General features: G+C 39.9%; 1 protein-coding gene across 2 annotated transcripts in view; it reads right to left on the bottom strand.

Moving 5' to 3' along the window:
* Positions 1–15,096, bottom strand: part of THSD4 (thrombospondin type 1 domain containing 4) — a 654,719-nt gene that overhangs the window by 68,739 nt on the left and 570,884 nt on the right. For both annotated transcript variants that reach the window (XM_050967929.1, XM_050967930.1), the window contains one exon: positions 1,152–1,327. In XM_050967929.1, the coding sequence (XP_050823886.1) occupies positions 1,152–1,327 (176 nt within the window). The remainder of the gene's footprint in view (positions 1–1,151; positions 1,328–15,096) is intronic.

Raw genomic sequence — 15,096 nt, 5'->3', positions numbered from 1 at the left:
ATCACAGCATCTCAGTTCACATCAGCCAATATTCTTTACGTAAGTGCTCATTATATCTTTTTTTTTCTTTCTTTTTTTAAAGTAATATGCATTCTGGGCAATCAGAATCCATTAAGCTTTACATCAAAATTTTACATCACAACAAATGAAAAATCATTCCTCATCTCCCACGCTGTTCCCTGTTAAAGCAATATAATAAATAATTATTACTTTTTAATCATTTTGCCATTTGTAACTTTTCCAGTCATAGGAGCCAGTGCACTTTCTATAAAAATATACTACACTAATTTTTCTGTCATGTGTCATCACTTGTTGAGTTTAATGACAACCAAACCCTGGCCAATTAAAACAACCAATATCATCAATTCAGACTGTATACCTATACTATATGTGGTCTTTCAACCAATATATTTTATGTTAATTCATGCATATGTGTATAAGCATGCCTATATGCATAATTAATTTCATAGTGTGCTGTAATAATCCACAACAGCATTTTTATTTCAGTGTTGAACAATACCAGAAATACACTGAGTTGAATCCTGGCTCCACTGAAATCAATACTTTTGCTATTGACTTCATGAAGCCAGGATCTCACTGCAATTTGGTTCTGCAATTGCTTTGCAGAGTGTCTGCTGTTCAAGATTTCCTAATGAAGTTTGCCATTAAAACTCTGCCCAGGAATGCTTAATTTTGTAAATATTGTAGCTTTTATTTATATTTATTTAAAAAATACAGAACCAAAAAGGCTGGACTCCATCCGAAGTCTTGACCAGCTTCAGACATTTGATTCAGGTAACTATAAAACTAAACCAAGCCAAATTAGCTTCAGTAGAATAGTGTCTGGAGGAAATACAGCTCTCATGAAATAAAGAATACTGTATGCTTTGCCTCTGATTTTCCTCAACGGGTAAAATTGGTTTTACTGGGTCGGTAAACTCAGGTGGTAGCAGATATCTGTTATTGTTTAGGGCAATACAGAGGTAACTGCAAAGGATATTGTAATATCTAAAACACTGTTATCTCTAAGGATTAAATGGAATGCTGGCATTTATCTATTGTTATTGCTTGCGTTTTTAGTGTCATGTGTTAACAAAGACCAGAACTCTTGTTTTCCACTAGGAAGATTAATATGAATTTGACGAACTTACATAGACATCCAGGATCTCGTCTGTCGGACCGTCTGCTAAAAAGGACTCCCCTGCAGTGCTTGAGATTTCATTTGGGCGTTTATATGTGAATGTAGTCCCTCCTCCTTCATATCTCCCGGGTCGATCAATTGCCCAGTTTCCATTTATGATGGACCGTCCTGATCGACTCCGCAATGCTGTCAGGGGGAGAAAAACACACACACACACAAATGCTGATCATACGGTATCACCTTGATATACTAGTTCTCAGACTGTTAAAGGATTTTTGAGGCAAACAGAAATAAATTCACATAACTGGATTATGTTGCTGTATATTCTCTGACTTCATGGAATCAGGCAGTATTGCTGGAATAAAAAATATTGCAGATTATATCAATACTTGTGCAAAAAGAAACCCAGTCCCAAAAACCTGACTCTTATTTGAATATGTGGATTTCATTCCGCAGGAAGAGAAAAATACAAAGCTACAATAGAAAACTCATTTTTCATGGAATATCATGTTGTGATTTTGTCTCAGCCAGCCAGACGGGTACATTGAATACACATGGATAATGGGGAAGTGGTTTCCTGAACTTCCTCCACAGCCATGTGAATCTTTATTTAGTGGTTTGGACACAGTAAAGCACTGAAGTGGATACCGATTATCACAACAACTTCACTATGTAGAACAATTACACCCCTACAATTTATGAACCAGAAAATACTTTGGTTTGCCAAATATTCCAATTATTCTTAATGCAGCCTTTGGCAAATCTTTAATTTTCCTTTACAGAATACACATTTTGCCAAACATCTGCAAAATTCTGTTCTGCAGAACTGCTTGGGGTGACAGGTATCTGCAAAAACCATTGTTCCCTATCCGTAAGGAAGGATAATACTAATTCCTTTTTCTGCCTAGTCTATTTAGATTGTAAGCTCTTTGGGGCAGAAACTACCTCTTACGTATGCCCAACACTTAGTACAATCATTTTATTACTATGACTTGCGCCTAAAGACCCAAACAATACTGGAGCCTCACTGTGTTAGAACGGTACGTACATAAGCACCAACTTTCCCCAGCACCAGTGTGTGCTCGTGCCCCCCAGCCCTGGTCTAGCCCCGCTCCATCCTCTCCCTGGTGCTGCCCTAACAACATCCCAACCCCTTCCCCCAAATCCCTGCCCCAACTCCACCTCCTCCTTGCGCCTATTGGACCCTTTCCTCAAATCCCCATCCCGGCCTCACCTCTTCCCCAAGCACGCCATGTTCTCCTTTCTCCCTCGTCCCTCCCAGTGCTTGCCACGCGAATCAACTGTTTCACAGTGCAAGTACTGGGAGCCAGGAGCAAAAAGCAGGCATGCGGTGCGCCCAGGAGAGGAAGTGGAGGCAGAGTGGAGGCGGAGGTGAGCTGGGGCGGTGGGGGCAGGGTGAGAAGCTGCCGGTGGGTGCAGAGCACCCATCAATTTTTCCCCATGGGTGCTCCAGCCCCAGAGCACCCGCGGAGTTGGCGCCTATGGGTACATATACATAGAAAAGAGAAAATCCCTACCCCAAAGAGTCCACCCTGAGTCTGCTATAGTTTAAGTGCAGAATGAGGTTATCTACCATTTAGGGAGATATATAAAATACAACAATAGGATCCTATTGCATCCTTGAGTGAAAAAATTGAACTACCTTTACACCTTACAGGGTTCTAAAGTAACTGTATAAACCCAAGACAGGGACCTGGGCACCACTGTACACAGCTCAATGACAACCTCTGCTCAGTGCACAGCTGCAAGAGTTCATAGACCTTCCTCTGAAGCATTTGGTTTTGGAAACTGTTGCAGACAGGGTACTGGATTTGATGGACTTTGACTTGATCTAGTATAGCATTAGATCAATGTCCACGCTGGAGCAACACATTTACTCCAGATTAGGGGAGCCCTGAGCAGAACACCAAGGAGCCAAAGGGGGCAGGGAACTTCCCGTGGCTGGTTCTCACAAGGTTAAACAGCAAGGCCCAAATTTTTGATCTCTTTCTTTTCCCATGATAGTGATTGCTGCTGACTAGTTTGCCTTTGGGGAAGTAGAACAAGTATAAACTTGTTGGCGAAACCTACTTCTAGGAGAAGTCTCCACGCTGGGAATGTATAAGAAATTATTGTTTTAACTGAATTATGTAAACAGCACTCATATACTATGGTTATATATAGTGAATTAATAATAATAGTCACTTATTTATTATTAAGAAACAATGGTAACCTTGAACTACCAGTTTTCAAATCTAAATCAAATGGAAGTTGCAGTATGTTAGTGACATCAGGTCAGTTTGCAATGGTCTGCATCATACATTGACACATATAGAAGATGAGAGACAAAACTAACTTTTATCTGTATTGCCTCTCATACCAAAAAGAGGTCTCCTTCCTAACTGTGGATGGAATTATGGGCAGAATAAAATGAATAAGTTCATATTGTTGATTCTCAGTATTCAGTGTTTTCAAACGGGAGAGGAAAAGTATTCTAAACACCACAAACAAGTGGGCATTCTAGTTGGACAGGACTCAGGAACCCTTTCCGGAACAAATAGACACAGTGCCAGAGATGCAACTGGCTCAGGAAATTGGCAAACACATTCACCAAATACATTTAAACAAGTGATATGTGAGGAATTCATGAGCGATCGGCACAAGGATATTCTGCAAGCAGAGTACACAGCATTGTGCTTTATTCACTTAGCTCATATAAAAAAAAACATTTTAATGGAAACAAATCTGTTTACCTTTAAAAAGAAATTAGTAGCTACACTATAAAGGTTTCAAACTACATAAACTGCAATGTGGGCATTAGATTTCAGCCTACTGGGTGCCCTCCACTGCAAGCAGTGAATTTTATATATTTGTTTAACAAAATATAACTTTATAACAATGTGAGATAGCAAATATAAAAACAGTGATAGAAGTGTCGAGCTAAAGCAAGATTATACCTACATGCGAGACATGGCGTAAAGAAACCTCCACTTTGTTCAGGCCATGTACAGGTCAACCATATTGTAATCCCTGCTCCCAAGGGAAGATAAAGACTGCACTGTTACTATTCTTCTAGGCAACTAATTCTCCAAAAGGGGCTGGGATTGGCAAGTACTCCGCTCTCATGCACAGAAGCCAATGAAGTTTACTACATTTTTGAAGACTAATAAGCGGCACCCCAGAAAAGGATGTGGTAGTAGGCATGCACCCACCCTGCATCTGAGCACTCCTGGAGGCATTCTGCCTCCTGGTTCTCCCCCTGGGGTGGGGTGGCTCTTTTCTGCTCCCAGCACAGCACTATGCTCAAGTGCACAAGCAAGAACTTAGAATACTTGGTATTCAGCAAAAACATCCTTCACTCTTTATGGCCCAGATCCCACTCACATTGAGGTCATTGGCCCATCCAGTGACTATGATGGTGCAGCATCAGGCCCCACAATAGTATATTGATTTTTATTGTAATTTTATCATTTTATTGTAACGTATACTACATATTTTCTCTTGAGAAGTCTTTTAAGTCCATTTGTTTCCGGGATCTCTTATTTTTTGACACACCTTTTACTAAATGAAGAATTTCTGTACCTACGGATGTTGGCTGACACAAATAATATATTTCACATAACTTTTTTTTTTAGCTTAGCCATACAATTATATTCTCTTTCCTCACGTATTTCTGGGAGGCAAAGTTCAGGTTCACACACTATTATGGATTATTATAAAATACTGACAGAAAGTATAAGCAACATGCTATTTACAAGTGTTACATTTTAATTCAAACACCTGAAGTACAGGGCTGCTTTGCAAACTATATTGATCCTGGGGTTGCATCATTTTTAATATGGGACACTTCTAATAAAGGTTTAACTTTATGATCTGAATATTTTCCTTATATAGTTACTTTAAAAAAATAATCCGCACATCAAGAGCTTCGAAATGAAAAAGTGCCGGCAAAGATGAAATGATTGTTGTTAATAAAGCTTTAGAAAGATGGCTGTCTGGAAACCAACAAATCCATTACATTTTAATTTGATATTCATCAGATGACAGGTTTTAAAAAGGCCTCCACATAAAAAAGGAAAATGTGCCTCTTACTGTGTTTTGATCACCTTGCATTTATTACCTCTATTGCCCTACATCTAGAAATTTTATGATGCTAATATTTTTAGCCAAAGTATGAAAAAGTATAAAAAGCATTACCAGATTCCTCATTAAGGCACAGTCTACTGATGATTTCATCTACCCTATTTGTCAGCTTCTTAAATAAAACGGCATCGTTTATAATACCCTTCAATAACACTTTGCATCGACTGTACTGTACATCTCAGACTTCAAATTCTCATCTCATTTTGTCTGGGCTGGGAATTAATGGGGGAAAGCTCAATATGATACAAAATAGAATCTTAACTTTGGGTGTCTTACAAAACATTTATTTTTCCAAGTTCAGCTTTGAACACTTCTTTTAATTATAATGTTTCACAGCGCTTGTCCTGATGCTTGCAGATTCTATTCTGCTTCTCCTGCATCTGATGCCGAGAAGAATAGGAAACAATTTAAAACAAATAAAGTAGCCCTAAAGAGTAAAGTTCTGTAAACAACATGTTCATGCCCATTGACTTTTTTTCTTTTTTTAAATACATGGATTGGGTTCTTTTAAATACATGGGTTGTCTTCTGGCTTCTGTGCCTTTCAGGCTTACTCGGTTCACATTTTCAGGCTTTTCTCCACAACCATAAGGGGTAGAAACTTACTTAAAAAAATCACACCTGAGAATCCCAAATAGCCAGTGGCCTCCAGGAGCTGGTGCTTTAAACCATCAACTATCACAAACTAAAAATGCAAGAGTTGACAAGATTGAAAATACAGTAAAACAGAACTATAAAAAGAGTATTGGCAAGAGAATGCCCTTTTATTTCCCTGGTCCCAGTCACATGACATACTTTGAACCAAACACAGGCAAAAGATATAAGCTGTGATTGCTGCAAGTCTATTCCCCAGAACTGGTGAAGTATCAATTTCTCTGTGCTGGTTACCTATGTTTAATTAACTGATTGAGCTGAGTAATCTAATGTTAATCAATAATCAAAACCAAACCCTAACACCATGTTGTCTATGTCTAGGGCAGGGGTCAGCAACCCGTGGCATGCGTGCCAAAGACGGCATGTGAGCCGATTTTTAATGGCAAGCTGCTACCTGCCACCTGCCGGTGTCCCAGCCCCACTCAGCCCCTCTGCCCACTGCTCTCTCCTGCAGGGGCAGGAGGCAGAAGCTTGGTCCTGCCAGCAGCCAAGCTCCCCCACTCCCCTGCTTCTTCCTCCAGCGTGGTGCTTTCCTGCCCCTCCTCCTCTCCTTCCCTGTGCCGATCAGCTGATCGCCCTAGCAAGGGAGAGAGGGAGTGGAGCCACAGCATGCTAGCTACTCCGGGGAGGAGGCAGAGAAGATGTGAGGACAGATGGGGCCCTGGGGAAAGGGGTGGAATTGGGGCATATCCCTCCAGACCCCTGCTGTGAGCCGCTTATGGCAGAGTGCTGGGAGCACTCCCATGAGCCAAGCACCCCAGCCCTCTGCCCTGACCCCTGACCCCCCCCACACCCATCCCTCTGCCTTGTCCCCTTTGAAACACCCCCCCCACACACCCAGCCCTCTGCCCTGACCCCTGAACCCCCCTCCACACCCATCCCTCTGCCTTGTCCCCTTTGAAACACCTCCCCCACACACCCAGCCCTCTGCCCTGACTCCAGAACCCCCCCCACACCCAGCCCCCGTTCTGACTCCTGCATCCTCCACACATACCCAGCCCCCCACACCCCATGCCCTGACTCTTGCACCGCCCATCCCCATCTCCATCCTGAGCACCAAACAAGAGCTCCTGCAACTCCCCCCCATTCTCACCTGCACCCCCGGTCTGGGGTCCCAGCCACCAGCGCCACTCAGCCCACTGCTGGTCTGGGGTCTTGGCTGCCAGCCCTTTACCAGCTGGGGTCCCACAGGCGCCGCTCAGCTCACTGCCAAACTAGGTGAACGGAACCCCAGGCCGGCAGCGGGCTGAGTGGGCTGGTGGTGTAAGATCAGCATTTTAATTTAATTTTAAATTAAGCTTCTTAAACATTATGAAAACCTTGTTCACTTTACATACAATAAGAGTTTAGTTATATAATATAGACAGAGAGACCTTCTAAAAATGTTAAAATTTATTATCGGCACGCGAAACTTTAAGTTAAAGTGAATAAGTGAAGACTCGGCACACCACTTCTGAAAGGTTGCCGACCCCTGGTCTAGGGCATCATGAAGAATACACATGCCAAGTTATTACTTAATATCAGCAAACAGCCTAGCACATAGATGATACAAAACATTATGGTAAAACAATCACAGAATAGGAAAAGCACATTGAAACAGAAGGTATTAATGTACTTGCCGGTATAGACGGAATATATTGAACAATGGATCACAAGAACAATATCATGGGATAGCATCACATGCTATCATATGGACACACATCAAATCAGAAGAGAAAAAATGCGTTGCTGTGCATTTTGAAGAGGAATAAGTCTTCAGAATAAGCATATGAAATAGATTCATAGATTCTAGGGTCAGAAGGGACCAATATGATCATCTAGTCCGACCCCCTGCACAAAGCAGGCCACAGAACCCTACCCATCCACTTCTATAACAAACCCCTAACCTATGCCTGAGTTATTGAAGTCTTCAAATTGTGGTTTGAAGACCTCAAGCTGCAGAGAATCCACCAGCAAGTGACCCATGCCCCACGCTGCAGGGGAAGGCGAAAAACCTCCAGGGCCTCTGCCAATCTGCCCTGGAGGAAAATTCCCTCCCGACCCCAAATATGGCGATCAGCTAAACCCTGAGCATGTGGGCAAGACTCACCAGCCAGCACTCAGAAAAGAATTCTCTGCAGTAACTCAGATCCCATCCCATCCAACATCCCATCACCAACCACTGGGCATACTTATCTGGCGATAATCAAAGATCAATTGCCAAAATTAGGCTCTCCCGTCATACCATCCCTTCCATAAACTTATCAAGCTTAATCTTAAAGCCAGATATGTGTTTTGCCCCCACTACTCCCCTTGGAAGGCTGTTCCAGAACTTCACTCCTCTAATGGTTAGAAACCTTTGTCTAATTTCAAGTCTAAACTTCCTAGTGTCCAGTTTATACCGATTCGTTCTTGTATCTACATTGGTACTAAGCTTAAATAATTCCTCTCCCTCCCTAATATTAATCCCTCTGATATATTTATAAAGAGCAAGCATATCCCCCCTCAGCCTTCTTTTGGCTAGACTAAACAAGCCAAGCTTTTTGAGTCTCCTTTCATAAGACAGGTTTTCCATTCCTCAGATCATCCTAGTAGCCCATCTCTGAACCTGTTCCAGTTTGAATTCATCCTTCTTAAACATGGGAGACCAGAACTGCACACAGTATTCCAGGTGAGGTCTGACCAGCGTCTTATATAACGGTACTAACACCTCCTTATCTTTGCTGGAAATACCTCGCCTGATGCATCCTAAAACCACATTATCTTTTTTAACGGCCATATCACATTGGCGGCTCATAGTCATCCTGTGATCTATCAATACCCCAAGGTCCTTCTCCTCCTCTGTTGCTTCCAACTGATGCATCCCCAATCTATATCTAAAGTTCTTATTATTAATCCCTAAGTGCATCACCTTGCACTTTTTACTATTAAATTTCATCCTATTACTATTACTCCAGTTTACAAGGTCATCCAGAACTTCCTGTATGATATCCCGGTCCTTCTCCATATTAGTAATACCCCCCAGCTTTGTGTGCTCCGCGAACTTTATTAGCACATTCCCACTTTTTGTGCCAAGGTCGGTAATAAAAAGATTAAATAAGATTGGTCCCAGAACCGATCCTTGAGGAACTCCACTAGTAACCTCCTTCCAGCCTGACAGTTCACCCTTCAGTATGACCCGTTGTAGTCTCCCCTTTAACCAGTTCCTTATCCACCTTTCAATTCTCATATTGATACCCATCTTTTCCAATTTGACTAATAATTCTGCATGTGGAACCGTGTCAAATGCCTTACTGAAATCGAGGTAAATTAGGTCTACCGCATTTCCTTTGTCTAAATAGTCTGTCACCTTCTCAAAGAAGGAGATCAGGTTGGTTTGGCACGATCTGCCTTTAATAAAACCATGTTGTACTTTGTCCCAATTACCATTGACCTCAATGTCCTTAACTACTTTCTCCTTCAAAATTTTTTCCAAGACCGTACACACTACAGATGTCAAACTAACAGGCCTATAGTTACTCGGATCACTCTTTCTCCCTTTCTTAAAGATAGGAACTATGTTAGCAATTCTCCAGTCGTATGGTACAACCCCTGAGTTTACTGATTCATTAAAAATTCTCGCTAACGGGCTTGCAATTTCATGCGCCAGTTCCTTTAATATTCTCGGATGAAGATTGTCCAGGCCCTCCGATTTTGTCCCATTAAGCTGTTCAAGTATGGCTTCTACCTCAGATGTGGTAATATCCACCTCCATATCCTCATTCCCGTTTGTCATCCTTCCATTATCCCTAAGCTCCCCATTAGCCTTATTGTAGAATCTATGAATCTATGAATCTATGATAGCAGAGGACTCGTACAGCATGTGTAGGCTTGGAAGGATTAGATTTTTACTCGTAAATGTCAATAAACATTTATTTCACTGTACACACACAGCCTGATGAAAAATATTTCCATTGATAGTAATCAAAACATACAGCTAGAAAGTATGAAAAATGCTGCTTAAGAACTTGAGTTTGATTTTGATATATGATGTTGACAGTTTATTTTTTAACAGTTATAAAGCTTTAACTTTTTGAATCTCACAATCTACAGTCATTAAATAATTATTGTCTGACCCTCCCCATAATTCCATACAACTGTGAAAATTTAAATCAATTAAAATTGAAAAGGTGCTTAAAAATAAACCAACATCTGTCAAAATTATAAAAAAATAAAAATCAAATTCTGCTAAGCATAAGAATATAGCAATGCCAGGTTCTTTTCCGGTTTAGCTGACAATTGTAATCAATTAAGTTTGTGAAACATTTAATGGTGATTCTCATAAATCCTACCTGGTAATGTAATGGGCTAATTTTTTTTTAAATTAAAATTCTTGATATGTTTTATTCTGTAGGGAAAAAGAGGTAAGGTTAATTACTTGTTAACTTATTACATTGAAAAAATCCATGTGCTGCAAAACCTAGCAGATGTTCCAGGCAGTTTGCCATATCTAAGGACAGAAAGGACTCTAAAATTCATGCCTATGAATTATCTACCAACACATTAGCTTCTGCAGTCTTCATGTAATTCTAACTCCCACTGAAATCACTGGGAGTTTTGACTGAGGATATAGATCTCTCTCTCTCTCTGTATATATATAGATATATATACCTGGTTCAGTAATGCAAATGCACAAGAGAGCTTCTGAAAGATTCTGGATGATCCAGAAAGAATATCAATACTCTAATCCAACAGGTATCTGCCTGGTGGGTCTTGTCCACATGCTTGGGGTCTAACTGATTGCCATACTTGGGGTGGGGAAGGAATTTCTCCCCCAGGCTGAGACCCTGCGTGTTTTGTTGTTTTTTTTGCCTCTCTCTTCAGCATGGGGCATGGGGCTTTTGCAGGTTTATACTAGTGTAAATGGTGAATTCTCTGTATCTTGAAGTCTTTAGACCCTGAATTGAGGACTTCAGTAACTCATCCAGAGGTTAGAGGTCTATTTGAGGACTGGGTGAGTTTCTGTGGCCTGCAATGTGCAGGAGGACAGTCTAGAAGATCACGATGGTCCCTTCTGACCTTATGAGAAAGGGAACAGCATAACCTGAGTGCCCTTTGGAGTTCAGAGAACCCTGAATTTCCAGATCCACAGAGTGATTTGGGATTCTTTTCCAATACTACCTTATAAAATCTTTTTTTTGCCAACTAGTTTACATTCGAAAACTTGGACAGGTGAAAAAAATTGTACACTGGCTGGTTATCTACCTTAATCCATTCATCCATCACTATAGCATGTAGGCTCTGTACTAATAAAAAGATTCATACAAAAATATTTTCTCCATAAACCTCTCAAAATCTGGCAGTAACATGGATAGAGTAACATAGCTTATCTATTTCATATTCGAAGGGCCTTATGGACTGAGGGAACAATGTCCTAAGTCCTACTTAATTGCTTCAAAACCACATAAAATCTTCACCAGATGGACACAATTTGATTACTCTTATATTAAAATGGATATAAAGTATGAGAATCACTGAAACATTTTGTTTGGTCCTGCCCCGAATTGAGAGCTGTAGGGAAAGAACACAGTAAGATACAGGAAAAAAACAAAACAAATAACAGTGCCATCTTCAATGTGATTCCTTAAGAGGGATACTCCAGCTTGACTAGGACCTTCACTGACACCCTGTTGTTTCCTGAATAACCATCTGCAATCACAAAATGAAGGAATACTTCCTTTCTTTGGGGAGAAGACTGGGGGACTTATATTTGACAGGCGTGGGAAATACAGGGTGAAACCCCAGCCCTATTGAACTGAATGGCAAACATCCCACTGACTTCAATGTGGTCATGATTTCACTCAAGAAATCCAACATTTATCACAAGAAAGATGCACCATAGGCTAAATTCATGGGTGGATAGCACAAGGTGCAACAGCAAAAGGAGGAGCAGGTACATGTATGCAGAAAGGACTTGTTATACTGAAAAGAGCAAGTCTTCAAAAAAAGAGAACCTAGTTGGAGCAAGACTATCTGGGGCACAGTTAGAGCTGGTGTCAGAGCTTATTACAACAAAGGGAAGCACATTTAAAATCAAGTCTGCAAGGGAGAGCCAAGAGCTGCACAGCACTCTTTTGTGGTGGCAGACAGCAAGCATACTTGGCATGACCCAGTCAGTTACCACATCATTAAAAAAAAAGAGAAGGTATTTTTAATGAGCAAATGAACAAGTGCTGCTGATTGATACAGCACTATGTTTTAAATTAAAAATGTGTTATCAATATAGAACATAACAGTGGTGATTTTTTGTGATAGCATTAAATAAGCACACAGCACATTTTCAGAATATTTTCCATTAATCACACACTGATCACATTAGCTCTGCCATTGGCGCACAAACTCACTACACTGTACTAAGCTGATACACACACAATCAGTATATCATTAGGCAGCAAATTGCAATTTAAGCTCCAGTTTACACAGTGGAGCCCCACAGTATAGCACCTCTGGTGTAAATATAGATTTCGCCTGACTTCCGTTGATTACTTGCACTGTTTAAGTGGCATAATTTGTTAACTACTCACATTTATACCATAAATAAAACAATTTTGCACTATGACATCAGATTTATAACATATTTTTGGTATTTATATTAAATAAAAGTCAAGTTTAAAATGTATTTTCTTCTGCCATTTAAAATATCATTTTGGCAAAAACTGTTTTGTTTGATATCACAAAGCACTTCTTTAGAGACAGCTATCCAGAGAATAGTTGCAGCAGATAATGCGACTACTGTTGAATAGGCTCTGTGATGAAAGAGGTGAGAAAGACACACAGTTTCCTCTTTACCAGTTGTTTTCATACATGAAAACCAGTTTGCTGTAGAATTGTGAGAAATAAGCCTACTAAGATTTATAAATTTGATGATGATTAAATATCTTATAATGGTGTAACTGAGAAAACAAGGATCTGATATGATGGCATCCCATGTAAGAGAACAAAACTAGTCAGATGATAAATGTTATGCATAATTTGGTATTGGAAAAATTAAATGAAACTTATTTGACTTGTATTAGGGAAGTTCTAACAGCGCAGTTTAGACCATCTGCTGATTTGAATAGTGAAGGTTAACAGCTCAAATGTTGACCATAGTTAAACAGTTTAACTTTTTAAGCCAGTGGTAACTTCTTAATGTGTGTGGACTGTAGAAACTCTCCCTATTACTCTCCCCATTACAACCTTTTAGGACAACAAATTTTTAGCATTCAAATGTTATAAAATGTAGCATGCCTTCCAGTCTGCAGGGCTTAACACACACTAACAGTGTGGGCTGAATAATCTATTACATGTCATTAAATAACATGATAAGGTGGGTACTGTCTAAAAACAACATGTAACATAGTACTTGGTAGCTAAGAAAGGGAAAAAAACATTTCAGGTGGATAAAGTGGCAATCAGCCAAATGCCAAGTGCCTCAAGTATTTAAAAAGCCTTTTCAGTTTAATAAAATGAGTGTATAAGTGGAGGTATCATACATGGATTGCCACGAAATAACTCTTTTCTGCATTAGAAATGTGGTTGTTACTAGAACTAGTTCAATGTTATAGTTAAATAAATGGGAGAAATATCATCTGCTAAAATTTGGTGGGAAAAATTTAATATACAATTCCTCTTATACATTGAATTCATTATTATTAGCCCTTGAAAATCAAATATTCAGGGATCAAACCTGCTCCTACTGAGGTCAATGGCAAACCTCCCACTGAATTAGATGTGAATAGCTTCCTACTTTAGCTCAAGAGTTAGTCACAAAATGGAGAGTATGCTAATCAGTAAGGATCAATCTATCCTTAAGAACCTGATCCTACAAAGCACTGGTTCCAATGGTAGTGGAGGGTTGCTAGCAACTCTCATGAGATGTTCAACAGCCCACAGGATTGGGCCCTAAATCAGGATTCTGCTACATATGTTGAATTTGAACACAACATCCCTCCAGGTCCTTTGCTTCATCTCCTCCTGTGCATCAGCACTATGAGGTCCAGGTCCTGGTCCATGACTAGGGCTCCTAGTCTGCAGGCTTTGATGGCGAAGCCTCCTTAACACAATTTTTCCAAAGACGAAGACTATAGGGTAATGATCATCACCATCCTCATCATCATAATAATAAAAAACAAAAAAGGGGGGGGATTTTCAAAAGCAAAAATGGGAGTTAGGTCCCCAACTATTAGGCTTCTTTGAAAATCCTAGCCTGAGACAACCTGTTGCCGAATTTTCAAAACTTTTTAGCATTTTCAAAGCTATTATTATTTATATTAAAGTAGGGTCCAAAGCACTCTGACTGGGATCAGAGCTCTGTTTTGCTAGGTACTACACAACCCCTGCCCCAAAGAACTTGCCCTCTAATATATGAATAAACTTCAAAAAACTAAAACAAAACACATGTACACTTCTGCACTTCCTGGTTTCAGCCAGGACCAGAAGCAGACGCACCAAACAAACCCTAGACACCTTTTAATGTGGTGTTTACAGCGAGGATAAAACAGAGAGTGAACCTGATCTTGTGAGATTTCCAGCCGATGTTCCAAAGCCTAGAGACCAGATCCCATCATATATGGATCCAAAACTTCAGAAACCTTTTCAGACTTGAATCGCTGAACCTTCAGCTCTGTTCTCCCATATATTTCCCCAAACACATCCTATAGGTCACCTCCTGAGAGATCTTCCTGTCTATTGAGAACTTAACAATATGCCTTTTAAGACTCTTATAAAGAATCTCTCTCCTAGACATCAAGATTCTCCCATGACTTGCCCTCCTGCATGTTTCCCAGCCACTTTGCTTCTTGTTCTCCAGGAACTGATTCTTTATAACAATCATGACATTAACTTGTAAATTCCATTTTTAGGTTTACAGTTTCATTATTAATGTTGGTGATCATAAATTAATATTCTTGAAATATGCAGTAGGCAATAAAGATTCTATAAACATAGCACAAATAGAAATACAAATTTATGGTTTATAAAACAACAATCATATGAACATCAGTGGGACTATTTCTTTTCATGAAAAGATTAATCATTTATTTGTTTTTCTTTTTTAATTAAAATACTAGTAGTGAAGCATAGTACCACAGGTCTGTGCAGATTGGGAACAATTTTGTAAACAACAAAATAATTAAGTTTCAGAAAAATACATTATTTCTA

Source organism: Gopherus flavomarginatus, chromosome 9 (assembly GCF_025201925.1).
Source record: "Gopherus flavomarginatus isolate rGopFla2 chromosome 9, rGopFla2.mat.asm, whole genome shotgun sequence".
Classification (NCBI taxonomy): Eukaryota; Metazoa; Chordata; order Testudines; family Testudinidae; genus Gopherus; species Gopherus flavomarginatus.
Note: the sequence above shows the minus strand (reverse complement) of the source record. Positions and strands in the feature narration are given on the sequence as shown.